The 15,909-nt window shown below is 40.6% G+C and overlaps 1 protein-coding gene across 2 annotated transcripts in view; it reads right to left on the bottom strand.

Annotated features, from left to right (window-relative positions):
* The window catches only part of LOC139975567 (endothelin-converting enzyme 1-like), a 45,116-nt gene extending 29,255 nt beyond the window's left edge, over positions 1-15,861 (bottom strand). Inside the window, exons 1-3 of one of the 2 annotated variants that reach the window (XM_071983576.1) lie at positions 15,294-15,858; positions 4,164-4,202; positions 592-753 (exon numbers count right to left, since the gene is read on the bottom strand). In XM_071983576.1, the coding sequence (XP_071839677.1) occupies positions 592-753; positions 4,164-4,202; positions 15,294-15,513 (421 nt within the window). In that variant the 5' untranslated portion in view covers positions 15,514-15,858. Of the gene's footprint in view, positions 1-591; positions 754-4,163; positions 4,203-15,293 lie in introns of both variants that reach the window. The other variant, XM_071983577.1, reaches the window with a different exon arrangement.
* Between the last annotated feature and the right edge of the window lie 48 nt (positions 15,862-15,909).

A 15,909-nucleotide genomic window follows, 5' to 3' on the forward strand; every position in this document is an offset into this window, starting at 1 on the left:
ACCACTTTTTACTTATTCGCGATTATTGACTTTTTTATTGCGCTATCATCTACCTATTGAAATTTGTCACATTTTGTTGGTGTAAGTTTCTGACAAAATGCTCTAACGGCTCTTTATTCTTCGTTTATCTACAAATTAGCAAGGCCCGGAAAGGGTCATTTCCGGCGATCTAGGGAGTATCTCTACTCAAAAAAAAAAGATTCTGTACTCTCCGCGCCAACCTGTGGTGGCGCTCCGCTTAGATAGTGTCGAAAGCGCCCCTACAGACCATTCTCGCCCCCTCTGACCAATACCCCTAGCTCCGCCACTGCATGCAGTCCCCTTGCATCAAGACTGTGACTGCGTGGTCATCGTTAGGTGTGTATCACGATTCCCCTTTATGGGAACATGATGCTACACAAGTTCCTAATATACTACGAGTGTGGCCTCTTGCAAAATGCATGCTCACATTTGTTTTATTGCGTTTCCTTTGTTTGAAGTAAACAGTACCATAGAAAATAATTGGTTAGTGCAGAAATTAGGTACCCGGTATTTGAAAAAGAAAAGAAAGGTATGCTTTGAAAAAAAAAGCACTTTGAAATTACATTTTACCTTTACAGACTTTAACAAATTCATCGGTCACTGCGTTATGCATCGTCCTTGCTTTCTCGCCATCTTTTATGGGGTTGTGACGTAACCAATTCCCACATGAATATTCATAAAAATCCTCGCACGGATCAACGGATAAGTCCATATTTACCATCAGTTCTGAAACTATAGAATAAAATAAAACGAGATTGTCATTTAATTTAAACAATTGGATGTATAGGAAATGAAAAAATGGCAAATATTAAAAAAAAGGTATCTAATTTCTACCTTAAGGTTCAACATCAAAGCAACACAGAGGACCAAGAAGAATATATGCAATGTTTCAATACTGGAAGTATCAGATGATTATCTAACCAATGAAATCCATTTCATTATCACTATAGCAACTGAACGTTTCCCGTTATTGGTAGTTTAATGATGTGAATGAACAAAGTTTACATAGCATATATAACAGTACCGTAATCAGATCAAGGAAAGGGAGGAGGTGAGAGGGGTGGGGGGGGGGGGTGAGAGAAGTTCCGTTAGTTTAAACTATTAACTCCCCCACCCCCACCCCCACCCCACCCCTCCCAGGTTGCTCCTTACCCGACTGTACCTTCCCCATGGATTAGTTGGGGAGAGAAATACGAAACATGACCAAGTAATAAGCAAGCTAACCAAACATACATATGATTCGTACCATACCAAGTGTGTTATACCATGATCTGGTACGGTATAGTATGGTACAGTTTGGTATGGTTTGGCAGATATGGCAGGATATGGCACTGCACGGTATGACACGGCACGACATCACATGGTACGGTGCGGTGCGGTGCGGTACGGTGCGGTGCGGTGCGGTGCGGTGCGTATGGACAAGTATCCATACCGCGTATCCATACTGTACTCATAAATTGTATAGTTATTCACCAAGTTATTCAACGGACCTGATTTAATGAGAATAACCAGATACATTTCATGTTGAAAGTAATATGTTTACATTAGTGCAACACAGACAAGAATAGATACTATAGGCCAAGGTAGCAAAATAGAACCACGTCTGCTCTCACAGGGCGTCACACTTTTTTTCAAATAACAACAGTTTTCAAACCATATCTCCATAAATATGATAGGCTGACAACCCCCCCCCCCCCTCCCCCTTCCTTCGTCCCAGATCTTTAGCCTCAACAATCCACAGATGGAGAAAGCTGCTTACTGCACTACGTGGTAATTATTTGTATGTCAACTCTCAGCTCCAACACCCTCTCTTTTGACGAGAAAAATGGCTATTTTCATCTCAATGCTATATATATATTTTTTTTTTTTCTAGCTACACCTTTCGTCAACCACCCCATGCCCCTTCCCCCCTAATCCCTATATTTTACATTCTTTGTGGTTGCCCAAATTTTACCCTCCAATGGCTGGTCAAAAATCAATAGCTCACCAAATCTGACAGAATCCTGATCCAGAATTGATTTTTTCATATTACAGGTACTTAACTGCCTGCAAAGTTGGTTTGCGATGTATGGTTATAGGTAAAATAAATAATTGACCTATAGGTCTGTAACTAAGGTAACATGGTAAGCCTCAAAACTATCAAAAGTAATCCTACGTTTAGTTTTAAGTAGGCTCCAAATACTTCAAATCTAGACAACCGCTGGCCTAATGAGACTATTCGCAGGTGGGGGGCTCATTTCTCCTTTTTCGTTAAAGGAATATATTTTTTTTAACTCTACACTAACACTATATTCCACGGAAGCCTATTCCACGGAAGCCGTATCATCTACAATTCACTCAAGCAGAGGGTGGAGTGCCTTATCAGGTCCGAGGATAATTATGGCACTGCCTACTCCTCCCATCCCCTCCCCTCGCCTTCCTCCCCCTGCCCTCTTATTTTTGACTTTTCATTTCCCTTAAACATATTGTAGGATGAAAACATAGGAATACAGTTTTCTTTGCCTCATAGTATCCCGGGCCCCTTAACTGACAACGAACCCAGGGCTGAACCCACTTTCCTACCGCTTCTCGTTAAACTCCATTCAATGTTGCTTGATTCCAATTCCTTGTTCTTTTTCCTGCCTTCCTCTGCCCCACCCGCGCCCTCTTAAACTCTATTCAATGTTACTTGATTAGATGAAGAATTTATTTAAAACTCATTTAACTTAAGCGCGTCGCGTTCTTTTAAAGAGTAACAATATCAAGTTGTACTTTAGTTCTTTATACACCCTCCTCCTTCTCCTCCTCCTTCTCCTTCTCCTCATCTTTCTCCTTCTCCTCCTCCTTCTCCTGTACAGTTGTATTAAACGTTGTGATGCCTAGTATATTTTAGGCGATAACTCTTTTGTTTCGGTAATTAATTGGCTCCACGTTCCTTTAATGTATGCCGTTCAGTTTCGCTGTAATTGATACTTAAATGGCGATGCAATTTATTCGATATCTCTACGACATATATACATACTATGTAAGTATATAGGCCTATATAGCTTAACCCAATTTCTGCCCTTTCTTCCTTTTCTTGTTTACTCCTTTTAATCTACTTTTTTCGCTGACTTTTTGAATACATATTAATCCTAAAGATCAACATGCCTCAAATTGATTTGGAAAAAATAGGCCATTTCGAGGTGAAATAGATCGTTTTTTTTTTTGTTAAATATCTTTGGAAGTATGTGGTTTTTCGATAAAACCTTTCACCTCTTCACATCCAAGATTCAGTTTCGTCTACTAAGTCAGGACGTTCAACTATTTAAGTCGTGCCAACGACGAGTTCACGTGTTCTATTTCTATCATAAAAATTTACGTTAACTCTCTTAATGATGTTAACATCAGCTGCAGCCTTGGTTTACGTAATTTAAAGCATTATGTAGGTAGGCAAGTAAGCTTCACCGGCGGACTCATATCCTTATGAACGCGTGTGGTGGGGTTGTGTTGTTTACTGGGTCTTATTGACACTAAACTGCCGCGGAGGAGGGGGGGGGGGGAAAAATAGTGTCCCAATTCTTTCTTCCCTTCCATCAAGTGACGTCAGCCGAAGACAGATTTATATAGAATTCCATTGGTTGATACGTGCGTGATCAATACATCAATTAATCTAAATCAACAACACTGCTATAATTGATTGATATTCATATATTTTCTACATATTAATTGTTTATTTGTAGAAAACTTCAATCAACTTAGTCAAATGATTGGAATTTGATCACCAGACGCTGGGTGGTTCTCCGAACTAAAGATGATACCGACAAATGCAGGAATGCCGCAGAGTATATAATGGAAGCAGCCGAACCGGCTCCCGAGATGATCCGAGCACTTGATCGGAATTTAAAGTAATCTTCTCGCAAGTGAGTCTACCCAGAGTTAAAATGTAATATCATAATAAAGTTCATCAAAAAATAAATGCTAGTCTCAAAAGTACTTTCTTTATTCTCAGCCATTTTTGGATTATTTTTGGATTATCAGGAAGGAAGTAATATTGTCGTTAAAATTTTAGTATGGGTGACCATTTTCTGACTTTCTAGCATATTTTGGGAGGCAGGGCGGGGACGGGGGGGGGGGGCGGGGGAGGGCTACTGATGACCTGCCACAAACGATTATATACTTACCAAGGGATACGCAGTGATCATCTAAACAAGCAGCACCATCTGAGACGGTTGTCATAGAGAGAGAGAGAGAGGTGGAGAGAGGTGGAGAGAGAAAAAGAGAACAAGTTGAGAGCAAAGCCGAATGACTTTCGTGACTTTCATTGATTAATTTTTCAATTCTTTTTATTCATCCAATTAAGTGTTATGCAATTAAGTTCTCAACGAAACAACACCAACCTAGACGTATAATGTATTCTGTTCCAGTAGCCCAGTAATGTCCAGAATTCCACATATATTAATATATGTGGAATTCTGGTTCCTCCTCCTATAGGAGGAGGAACCATACATTTCATTGGTAAATGAGGCCGGGATTTAATATGGCGCATTTATATTGTTTGTTCTATTATGTCTTGTTTTTTATTTCTTTTGTTGTAGATGGTGTTGAAGGGTGAGGAAGAGGATGGTCATATTAGATGCAGTTGTTGGCCTACATGTATACATACAAAGATATCAACAGGATCGATTTCGCGACATCTGATGTAGGCCTAATGACGTCACGTGCCTTGCGTAACAAAAGGATTGTAAGACTGACCACTTCTGTCCATGCCAGGGTATACACATATACTCATGCCCTCATAAAAATACTCAATCTTCACCCCTCCCACCCCCTGCCCTCGAGTTCCAAACAAACTTGTCATTCTCTGGCCTTACGCCATGCACATGTAGCATTCCATATCAGAAATAAATCTATTTAAGATCTTATGTAACTTGCAATATTGCTTTAAATCTAATTTAAAGGATCAGCTGTTTTATTACTGCACATTAATCTAAACATTTGCGGGGAGGGGGGTGTTTAGTTGATGGGAATCGCTTAAGGCCCCCCCCCCCCCGTGATCATGTGTACCTACATAAATATTGGTAGAAGTGTGCGGATGGACGATAGGGGTTATTGGGTTAGTATATGAATAAAGCGAAGCGATCGATAATGTCTAAACTGTGTACTCCATGACTCCATATGGATTACGGAGTTTGTGAAAGTTTTATTCAAACTGTTGCTATTAAGAACGCATGAAAAGGGGGAGGTGGGGGGGTATGAGTCGATCCCACCTGCAGGATAACGACAATATTTATTTTCAGTTATCATATATGTGATATTGTTTGGTCCAAATTATACCTAACATAAACTCCCGGAAGATTTTACCTTTTTATAAACTTTAAGAATCAAACTCAAATCACTTTGGGCTTTTTCTTGGCACTGATTTCAATGTAACCACCCGTTTAGAGAGGGGGAGGGGAAAGAGTTGGGGTTTGTGCCAGATGGAGTGTCCCCTCCCCACACACACACAAACGCACAAACACACAGACACATACGCGAAAGTTAGTATCAGGGAGAGACTTGTACGGGAGGGTGAAAGAAAGGGGAAGGAAGGCAGTGAAGGGATGGGAAAAGTGAATGGGAGGAGGGGAAGGGAGGGTGAGGGGATGGGAAGGGAAGGGGCCGGAAGGAGGGGAATCAGGTTCGGTTTTCCTTATTTGCAACTACATTCTGTCTCCCTCAGTCCCATATTGTAACACCGATGATTAGAATACAGACCAAACTACGCACAATATATCAATTCTCAGGCATGCAACGAAAGCAATAATATCTCCTTCAACAGGGTTCAACAGTTTAAAGATTATTGGGCGCTTTGCCAATGAGGTATGATTTTATAATGATGTTTTATGAAACTATTTCACGAGGTAGTAATAATTTTCGACAAAACGTCTTATATATAAAGCAAAAACGATAGCTTGCAATAGCCAGGGTACTAATTTCGCTTTAATCTGCAGCGAGGGATAAATCAAAATGTGCAATATGACACTTATTTGTACGTTACCATATAAACAGGCAAGCAATCCAAAAAGGATTCCACTCTACACGAGCGTCAAGATATGTCTAATTTACGACGTCGTGATTTGAGAATAACCAAGACACATTTTGTACAAACGTCATAAAAAAAACACCCCAACATGTCAACTACATAGTAGTATACTGTAGGTCTTATAGAGTATGCTAACCGTATACAAGAGGCCTTTAATCATGTTACTCAGGATGGAACAAATTTGATTACAAAGCTGTGGAAAAACGTCCCCTAACATACGGAGAATCGATACCAGGAAACCAAATATTTTGGACGAACGATTCTGTTGGATTAATTCGTGACATGTACAGTATGAGACGGGAGATCTAAGACAAGTAAAAGAATGACGTCTCTCGTAAAATAAACATACTGACTGACTCAATAAATGTCCATGATTATTGTAAGGATGGGAGTGAGGAAGGGAGAGGGGAGGGGAGGGGGATTCAAAAACACATAATTCTTTTATACGCACAGCTCGTCAAATACTGTATGACGTCAGGACACCCTTCAATTATTATCCTTCGATCAAGCACAAAACATGATTCATGTCGCACAAGGAAGCCCAGTACAGCTGGTTCGTTGAGTATCGAGGCTACAATTTACATACGTAAAATTTACTTGTGTGAGCTGTCGTCCTCTACACAATGTGAGTGTAAAATAATTGTACTCTCGTGTGAGTTGAGGAATATGTTGGTCAGTCATTCAAGTTGCTGGTACATTGTTCAGAATGTAGAAGTGTTTTTCGCCGTTTGGCGATCGGGCGTGGGGGAGGAGAGTGGGGTTGGTGGGCGACCTTGTGTGGCTTTAAATATATCAATTCGTTTGATGCAGTGTGAGTTGTTGATGTGGATGGGGTGCGAGGATGAAGAGATGAATGTTGTTACGAAGGTTTTCTTTTCCGTGAGAATCAGTTGTCCGTGACATTTTGGTTTCACTAAGGGGAGGAGAGGGGAAGGGGAAGGAGTCACGAAAAATTAATACCATCCAATGTACCTCTCGACCACACATATACCACTACACTTCTTCCATCAAGGGTTTATGGATTACAACTTACACGTCGGGTGGCTTCCAATTCAACAATTTCAACTCAAGTTTGGAATCTTTCCAATTTAGAAAGCCATTATCAGATGGAAAAACCGTAGATTGCTCTTGGATGAAAAACCCACCTTACTATAAGACCCGGCCGGGTATCGAACCTGGAACCTCCTGAATGCTAACGGCCTCATTGCTTCAAATTCCACGGCTTTTATCCACTCTGCCACAGCACCGCGTGCACCAGATTTTGGAGTACAAATACACCAGTACGAGTATACGTATACATCATTACTTAATCGTTACGAGTACAACGGTAATCGTGACTATGAGTACTTATTTGTGTAGCACTAGTATAGTCTATACTAGTGTTGCGAAAATGTCCCACGAGTACGAGTGCGTTCGAGTACAAATCCAAGCGAATGAGTAATATAGAACAATTAAGTATAATAGACCGGCAGCCCAGTGCACTTTGATCAAACGAACGAGGTACCAATATCTGAGTATTGGAACATTTGTGGAAAAACCCAGTATATACAAAAGTGGATGTCTGCCGTGGTCGCTCTGCTGCATGTGGCCCCTGGGGCCGGTTAAAGGGGGCCCAAAAATGCATCTGATCAAACGAACGAGGTACCACTCGAAACCAATGTCAACTTAATGCATGAATGCCACATAGTACTGAATGGCCCATGCCAGACAAATTTTCTGCTGCTAAGGGCCCGCCAGACGCCCCCAAATATGGCCCAAATGCCCGTTAGCGTAGCATTGACCCAGATTAAATATGCAAGGTACCACTCAAAATCGGTTTGGAATGTTCGGGTTGATCTTACAGACTATGGAAATCATCATGCCAGACAAATTTTCTGCTACAAACGGGCTAACAGACACACTAAAAGAGGGCCCCCAAATGGGCCATGATCAATCATAGTTGGTACCACACAAAACCAATATTAAATGCAAAGGTACTTTCCACAGAGTAAAGAACTGCCAATGCAAGACAAATTTTCTTCTGCATAGGTCCCACTTGATGGAAAGTATAGGTGGCCCAATGCGGCCCTATATGGGCCTAATGAATTGTATATCGATGCAGACTATATGTACCTTGTGACATGACATTTGTAGCATTCCACAGAGTAAAGAAATGCCAATACAATACAAATTTTCTTCTGCAAAGTGCCCACCACATGTAAAAAAAATTATACAGTTTAAATAGTTAAGATACCACAAGAAACCAATCTATAACAATCAAGAACATCCTGAATTATTCAAATTCCTTCCCGCTACATATGCCAATAGAATAATGAGATTAGTATACTAGTAGGTGTATCAATTACTGAACATTTCATTGAGCAAAACAAAAATGACGCGAACTCAGTCTTTGAGGGAGATCCTGACAGTTATAATGCATTCTCAAATCCATTCTTTTTCCTTTTATCCATTCTTTTTTCTTTTATCCAGTCAGTACTTTGTATCGTGAGCAGTGTTTAACTTGGCAGTTACTTTGTTTCGCTGGAAACATTGGAGCAGATTAAAATCAGTTTATGTATTGTAAATAAGAAACCCAAAATCATTTTGTATCTTGAAACACTGTGTTTACGTTAGCATTGTAAATCTACAAAGTTTAAAATCTTGAGAAAGAACGCTTAAGTGTCATCTTAAGACATACATGTAGTCGAACAAAAGAGATTGTTTTGTTTCTTAAGCTCAGACAAAGAAACGATTATCAAACAATGGTGAAAATGCTTTATAACGTGTACTTAACGATAAAGGTTTGGGTTGAAACTGTCCAATATGGTTTTTGAAAGATACATAATTGAAGCATATAAATGTATATGTACCTTTATGCTAGGTACACTCTTTAAAGGACTTAAAATGCTAAGATTGAACAAACAAATACTGATATCACCACGTATGACTCCATTCCTTGATACAAAATATAAAATGAGTAATTGGCCTATATTACTCCATCTTGGTCTTTTAGAACTTCCATCATTACACTAATTCAATTCGAATAGCTTGTAACAAGTCCAACAAATAGATGTGGCATCCATTTTTCAGAAATATGAATGCTAGATGAGGGTTTTTGTTTTCATCTATGAAGGAATCTTTTACCTTTCAAGAAAGTCATCTTGCTAGTTTAAAATGTACTAAAATCATAATTGGCAAAGATAGTAACAAAAGATCACTATGTGATTACTCTGAACATGACACATGTTAGGTTCGAAGTATAAGAACTGAGAATTCATGTCTCTTGACAGTGATTAAACACTGGAGTGTGTGATGTAAAAAGACACTGCATTTGCCATTCAGACAGATCTCAAAAGAATCATTAGTAAGTTTATGAAAATTAAGTATTCCCATGAACTTGATTCTAAAAAGACATTGGAAGCTCAAATCTATGTTTCATTGTCGGAGTCATCACTCCAAGATGGTTCAGTACTTGAATCATCGGCATCAAACTCGGAAGCCACGTCTGGTCGGCTACTTTGAAAATCTTCGCTCAGTTCCCCTCTTGGAATAGATGATCTGGGAGAGCCGGTCCCTCAAACCAGTCAGGGCTGTAGCCCCCATTCTTGCTCTTCCAACCGTAGTTCTGTGGATCCAAGCCAGGCAAGACTCTTCCTCAGAGTGTTAGAATTATAATGTGGGGAACTGTAATTTTTGCCCAGGCCAGCAAATCCCAAAATATTTAGAGGCTTAGGTGAAAGTGTTATCTTTATTTTGCTTAGAGCAGCGAATAGCTAAATAAGATAAAACACTGGTCTTGTGTACAGTAACTCCAATTTATGCTGGAAACAATATAACCATGAGCTTGAAATGTCATGTTACAAGGCACATATATCCAATTCTTTAGGCCCATATATAGGGCCACATTGGGCCACCTATTCTTTCTATCTGGTGGGACCTATGCAGAAGAAAATTTGTCTTGCATTGGCAGTTCTTTACTCTGTGGAAAGTACCTTTGCATTTAATATTGTTTTTGTGTGGTTCCAAACCGGTTTTGAGTGGTACCTTGCATATTTAATCTGGGTCAATGATACGATAATGGGCATTTTGGGCCATATTTGGGGGCGTCTGGCGGGCCCTTAGCAGTAGAAAATTTTCTGGCATAGGCCATTCAGTACTTTGTGGCATTCATGCATTAAGTTGACATTGGTTTCAAGTGGTACCTCGTTCGTTTGATCAAATGCATTTTATGGGCCCTTTTGGGGCGTCTGGCGGGCCCTTTGTAGCAGAAAATTTGTCTGGCATGATGATTTCCATAGTCTGTAAGATCAACCCGAGCATTCCAAACCGGTTTTGAGTGGTACCTTGCATATTTAATCTGGGTCAATGCTACGCTAATGGGCATTTGGGCCATATTTGGGGGCGTCTGGCGGGCCCTTAGCAGCAGAAAATTTGTCTGGCATAGGCCATTCAGTACTTTGTGGCATTCATGCATTAAGTTGACATTGGTTTCAAGTGGTACCTCGTTCGTTTGATCAGATGCATTTTTTTAGGGGCCCTTCTTGGGCGTCTGGCGGGCCCTTTGCAGCAGAAAATTTGTCTGGCATGGGCCATTCAGTACTATGTGGCATTCATGCATTAAGTTGACATTGGTTTCGAGTGGTACCTCGTTCGTTTGATCAGATGCATTTTTGGGCCCCCTTTAACCGGCCCCAGGGGCCACATGCAGCAGAGCGACCACGGCAGACATCCACTTTTGTATATACTGGGTTTTTCCACAAATGTTCCAATACTCAGATATTGGTACCTCGTTCGTTTGATCAAAGTGCCCTGGGCTGCCGGTCTATAATGATGTTATAATAGGAGTTAGCCTGCATTTGGCAGAACTTAGCTACACCGCTGATTGTGGATTGTTAGCTCAGTGGTTAACGCCGGTGCCTTTCAATCATAAGGTCCCGAGTTCGAGTCATTCCAAGATTAATGTATGTCGTCCAGTTACAGAGTTGTTGACAATTGGCAATTCATAATCATGGACGTTAAATATGAATATAAGAGACTGACTTCGGTCAGCTTGCGGCTTTGATAAGCCAATGATGGCTTCTTCGCGAGTTCCTGCTTGCAGAAGGATCTAAAATACATACAAATACATACATACCGCTGAATTTTAAAACCCTATCACCAGATATGAGAAAATACCTCATAGAGTGAGAGCTATAGCTGCTTCGTGTTTTTACAAGCATAGATGACTTTCACCTTTGACCTCGTAATTGCTGTTACATCCATGTTTAATATCAATCAGTTTATCAGAAAGACATACATAAAAGCGTTTTTCCGTATGCATGATAAGTACATATCGGAAGTTACTACTCCAGTGGACTATTGGCTGTCATTATGGCAACATATAGTCGTGAGAAATGCGGTGAGTAAAGAACTCGCTGGCTGGACGCGGTTTCATTTCATTCACTATGGACAATAACATCCATTGGTGAATGAATGAATGCATGGGTGAGACGCATTCGCAGTCACCTGTAGCATGCAGGACACATAATAATACTACCTATGTAGAGTTGTATGGTAACACACTTATAGCTTTACCATGCATTCAACAGCCACACCACACACTGCATAGTGTATATTCCAAGGAGATTGCGCAATAGACTATAGCATCAGTTATACGTGTTCAATCAGATGTCAGAAACTTTAGCCCGATTTTGGAACTTTCAAAAAATGTTATCATTGTGGGTGCATCAGTACGATGACCCCAGCATGGACATTGGAAATGAAATATTTAAATAAAAAGAATTGCTAAATCGAAAGTTTAGAATTTTACATCGAAAATTCTCTTCGTCCTGTAGTTCCCATTATTCTTCCTAATCTTTCAACCTCCTATTGTACTCTAACTTCCATTCCACCTTGTCTCCCTATATACCCCTCCGCTCCCCGCACCCTTTCCTTTCATCTTTCCCACCATTTTCCCGTGATTATCACATCTTAACAAGCCTCGCTTCATCGTTCTCCACTGTCCATAACACACACTCTTTCTCTCTACCTGTTGTTACGCTTGCCCCCGTACAATCTAAGCTTGTTATATAGCGATATGCTGACATCATCAATGCGAATAATAAACTATATTCTGCGTCAGTTCGTCCAAAGAATTCAAATCTGTAATATTCTTACAAGATCACTTTTCAAGTTGGTCTAAAAAGTTGCCAACTTTGCAGCAACTCTAAACGTAATTTTTGCATGGACGCAGTTTTAAGTGTAACTTTATTCCTTTTATTGTACCATTTCACATGACATCCAAAACCGTTTATGCTTCGAAATCTGATATTAAAAGACATATATACGCTCTCGTCTAATATATATGGAGCTATACCTCTAAATTCATCTTGTATTCTTGGACACTAAATGATGCGTGTTAACTCCTGTGGGAAATGACTCAAAATTATATATCAAAAACAGGATATTAGAAGACAAAATCCACTTATCCTTTGAGTGGCGTTTTCAAAATTGGGCCCATTTAGGGGCGAGGGGCACATGCCTTTTCCAAGCTAGCCTCCGATATATACTACGTCCCTTCAGCCCCCCTCGCTATTTGCATCAAGTGGTTGACTTGGATCTTGTTGGCCTCGTTCACTTTGAAACATGATGAATTTATTGGGAGCAAAATATTTTGCAATTTGAAAAATAAAAGAAGGATAGAATAATTACAATTTTACAGCTTGAATATCTCATAAAACTATACCTATGGGGCATATTTGAAGTGAAGTATTCGTCTCGGCATGATCATCGAAACTTAACAAAAATACAAAACGCGTTCGTTTTAGATCTTTGCAATAATTGTTGAAGTGCTGGACACTTTTCTCCCACAGTAATTGATACTCACAAAAGCTCATGCTTCCCCGGAAGTACCACCCTCTAACGGTGTGACTCCCCCCCCCCTCCCCCTATTCACCACCACAACCTTTCCGCCCCTCAGACTCCAGTTCCGTAGACAATAACAATGTTTTTTTTACACAGACCGTTTCAAAATTAAGTGACATGGTAGAGGTAAAACTGTTTTGGACTGCAAGAGGGAGGCTCAAGACTTAGAACAATGATTTAACCTTTATAATTAATGAATTAAAGCCGATGTTTTGGATGTTTTGGATGTAGTTATGTTGACTTTCCTAATAGGCTATAGGCTATGTATAAAACAAGGGGGTTGACCTTTCAAGGCCTGACTTGAAGTTTTCAACCCTTACAGGATCTCCTTCAGAAGCAGGTTAAAACGCAGGCAGAGAAACAGGTTAAATAAGACAGCAGCTCTTTTATCTCCAGCGACCCTACTGTATATCTACCCCTCCCCCACCCCTCCCACTCCCCCTCAGCGGTTCCTTTAATCTCGTCCGTGGTTGATATTAATTCTGTTCTGGTCCATTACTCAATGTTCAAATTCAGCTTTCTCTCCAAGTTATCTATATCACTTAATTGTTTTCTCATATTTGGTTATAGTGTGTCTTTGAAGAATATTCTGCTAGGATCGAAATGCCAGATTGTTAACTCTTATGCATTTGACAACGCAGGCATGGTTTTGCAATAGTTGCAGTCTTTTTAAAAAAACATTATAATTATTATTATTATTATTATTATAATTCTCCTTTTTAATTATAAGTGGGAGTGAACGCCTATAAGTGCATATATTTGGGAACATGTGGGTACCATAACCCTTCGGAGCCAGGGAGCTTTTATCTTCCGGATTCCTATTTGGAGCTACACGGTCATACTCGTAGCAATCAGTTTGCAGGCAGAACACCGAACTAGGCCTTCATCCATAACACTGATTAGCCTTAGTAATGACCAACACTGACTAACAATGACTAACCAACACAGAGCACTTGGTTACAGTGTAATAACTGTCCATAACTATAAAACACCGGTGTCGGATTTAGGGTAGGGCCATACGGGCTACGCCTCCCCTCCCCGAAACCATTAACCTTCAGGCGCGTAGCCAAGGGGGGGGGGAAGGGGCGACCCCCACTTGAGCAATCTTTTTTTGTATTTTTTATGATATCGCTAGTAATTTCAAGCTTAGATGCAACTTACAAGGCCTGGGAGTGCCATTTCCAGCGATCTGGGAGGCATTTTCAGCCAAAATTTCCTGGACGCGTAGCGTAAACTTATGGTGGCGCTACGCTTAGATAGTTTTCAATGCAGAATCTACGGCTCCGATAGTTTGCCTACAGGTTCGCCCCTCCCTTGGCAAATTCCTAGCTACGCGCCTGTTAACCTTCCCCCCTCCCCCACCATATTTCGACATTTAACATCGCCTTGGGATGGATGATATGGTATAGTGCCTACTGTAGGCTATAAAACTGCAGTGTCATCGTGATCTGATTAGCTGTAAAGAAATACCATACACACACTGTCGCTATATGGGCGTAACAAAATAGGAATGCAGTGATGCCTACATCAGCTTACAATTTGTAAAGTGATCATTTTTGTGAAGTTAATGCGCATCATATGTTTAAGAGAAAAAAAACTATAGCCGGTAGAGATGCATCTCTACCGCGGCTATTGTTTTTTTTTTTTTTTTCTTAAACATATCTCTTACGTTAATGGTATATTTTGTTATCATTGTTTCTAGTTAAAAAGTTATGGTTAAACTGAATATGCCCTCATAATCGCCTGGCCCGGTCCCTCTACACCCCCCCTTAATTACCCCTTCCACTCCCCAACCCGCAAGCTAAATCCGACCCGCTGTAAACTACTGTACCTCGGCAAATAAATTGATATCATAATCAAAAAATCCCACTGACGACAAATTTGGAACTTTTATTATAAACATTTTAACTAATGGTGTGCCTTCGCAAAGTTGCCATGGCTAAACTATTTCTTTCCATCTAAGTCGACCAATCAAGGGCGTAGGAACCGGGGGCTGGGGGCGCCAGCCCCCCCCCCGTGAAAAATATAGGAGGCGTAAGTATCATTCCGCCCCCCCCCCCCGCTTCGCAAGTCAGAAAACCCCTTTTTCATTTCTCAATAAATAATAAAGTGTGAAGTGTGCTATATTGCACCAAATTGCATCTGAGGCCACCTGGAAATGCAAACAAATTTCCCCTTAGACCCCTCCCCCAGGCCGGCCATCAGTCTTCAGCCCCCCCCCCCCCACTCAAAAGTACCTTCCTACGCCACTGCGACCAATTACACTGCAGGACTATACAATTTATACTTAATGTTGGACCTAATCGTGAGTACAAATAAATATGTAGGCTACTGTCGGTTAACTCACCAATTCTCGATTCAAGTCTTTCCCTCTTGTTGATTAGCGCAAATACCATACAAACGATCAATGCAACCAGCGTGATAAATAACAATACCAATAGGACTCGTTCAAGCCCCGTCCTCCGCAACCAAAACCATCTCGCCTTTGCCCATAGCGACCCGTCTCTCTTTAGTATAGTCACCTCTTCCTTGCCAAAGTCTTCTCCGTTACCATTTATCATCTCCATCCTTCAAAATATGAGATAGTTTACGTATATTTCTTGAAACTCGCATAACTTGTCTTGCTCTATAAGTTAATTTTACAGACCCTACAAAAAAAAGGTTTCGCGAAAAGTCGCTCCTAAAGAGGAAATCTTCATACAACAGCGACGATGATGTCTCCGTAGAGCGCGAAAGATTTTCTCTGAGAATGACAGAGGTTGTAAATACTACTTCCCCACGATCTCTTCTGTCGCAGCCATGATAGACGAGGGTTAGAAATCTCGATAATTGGGTGTACTGTAACAAAATGAATAGGGTTTCAATAACCCAAGTACCAGCTGCTGACACAGTCAGTACACAGCAATGTCTACGCCGAGTCAACCAGTGCCTTTTGAGAAGTACAAAATGCCATATGTATATCC

Source organism: Apostichopus japonicus, chromosome 11 (genome assembly GCF_037975245.1).
Source record: "Apostichopus japonicus isolate 1M-3 chromosome 11, ASM3797524v1, whole genome shotgun sequence".
NCBI classification, from domain to species: Eukaryota; Metazoa; Echinodermata; class Holothuroidea; order Aspidochirotida; family Stichopodidae; genus Apostichopus; species Apostichopus japonicus.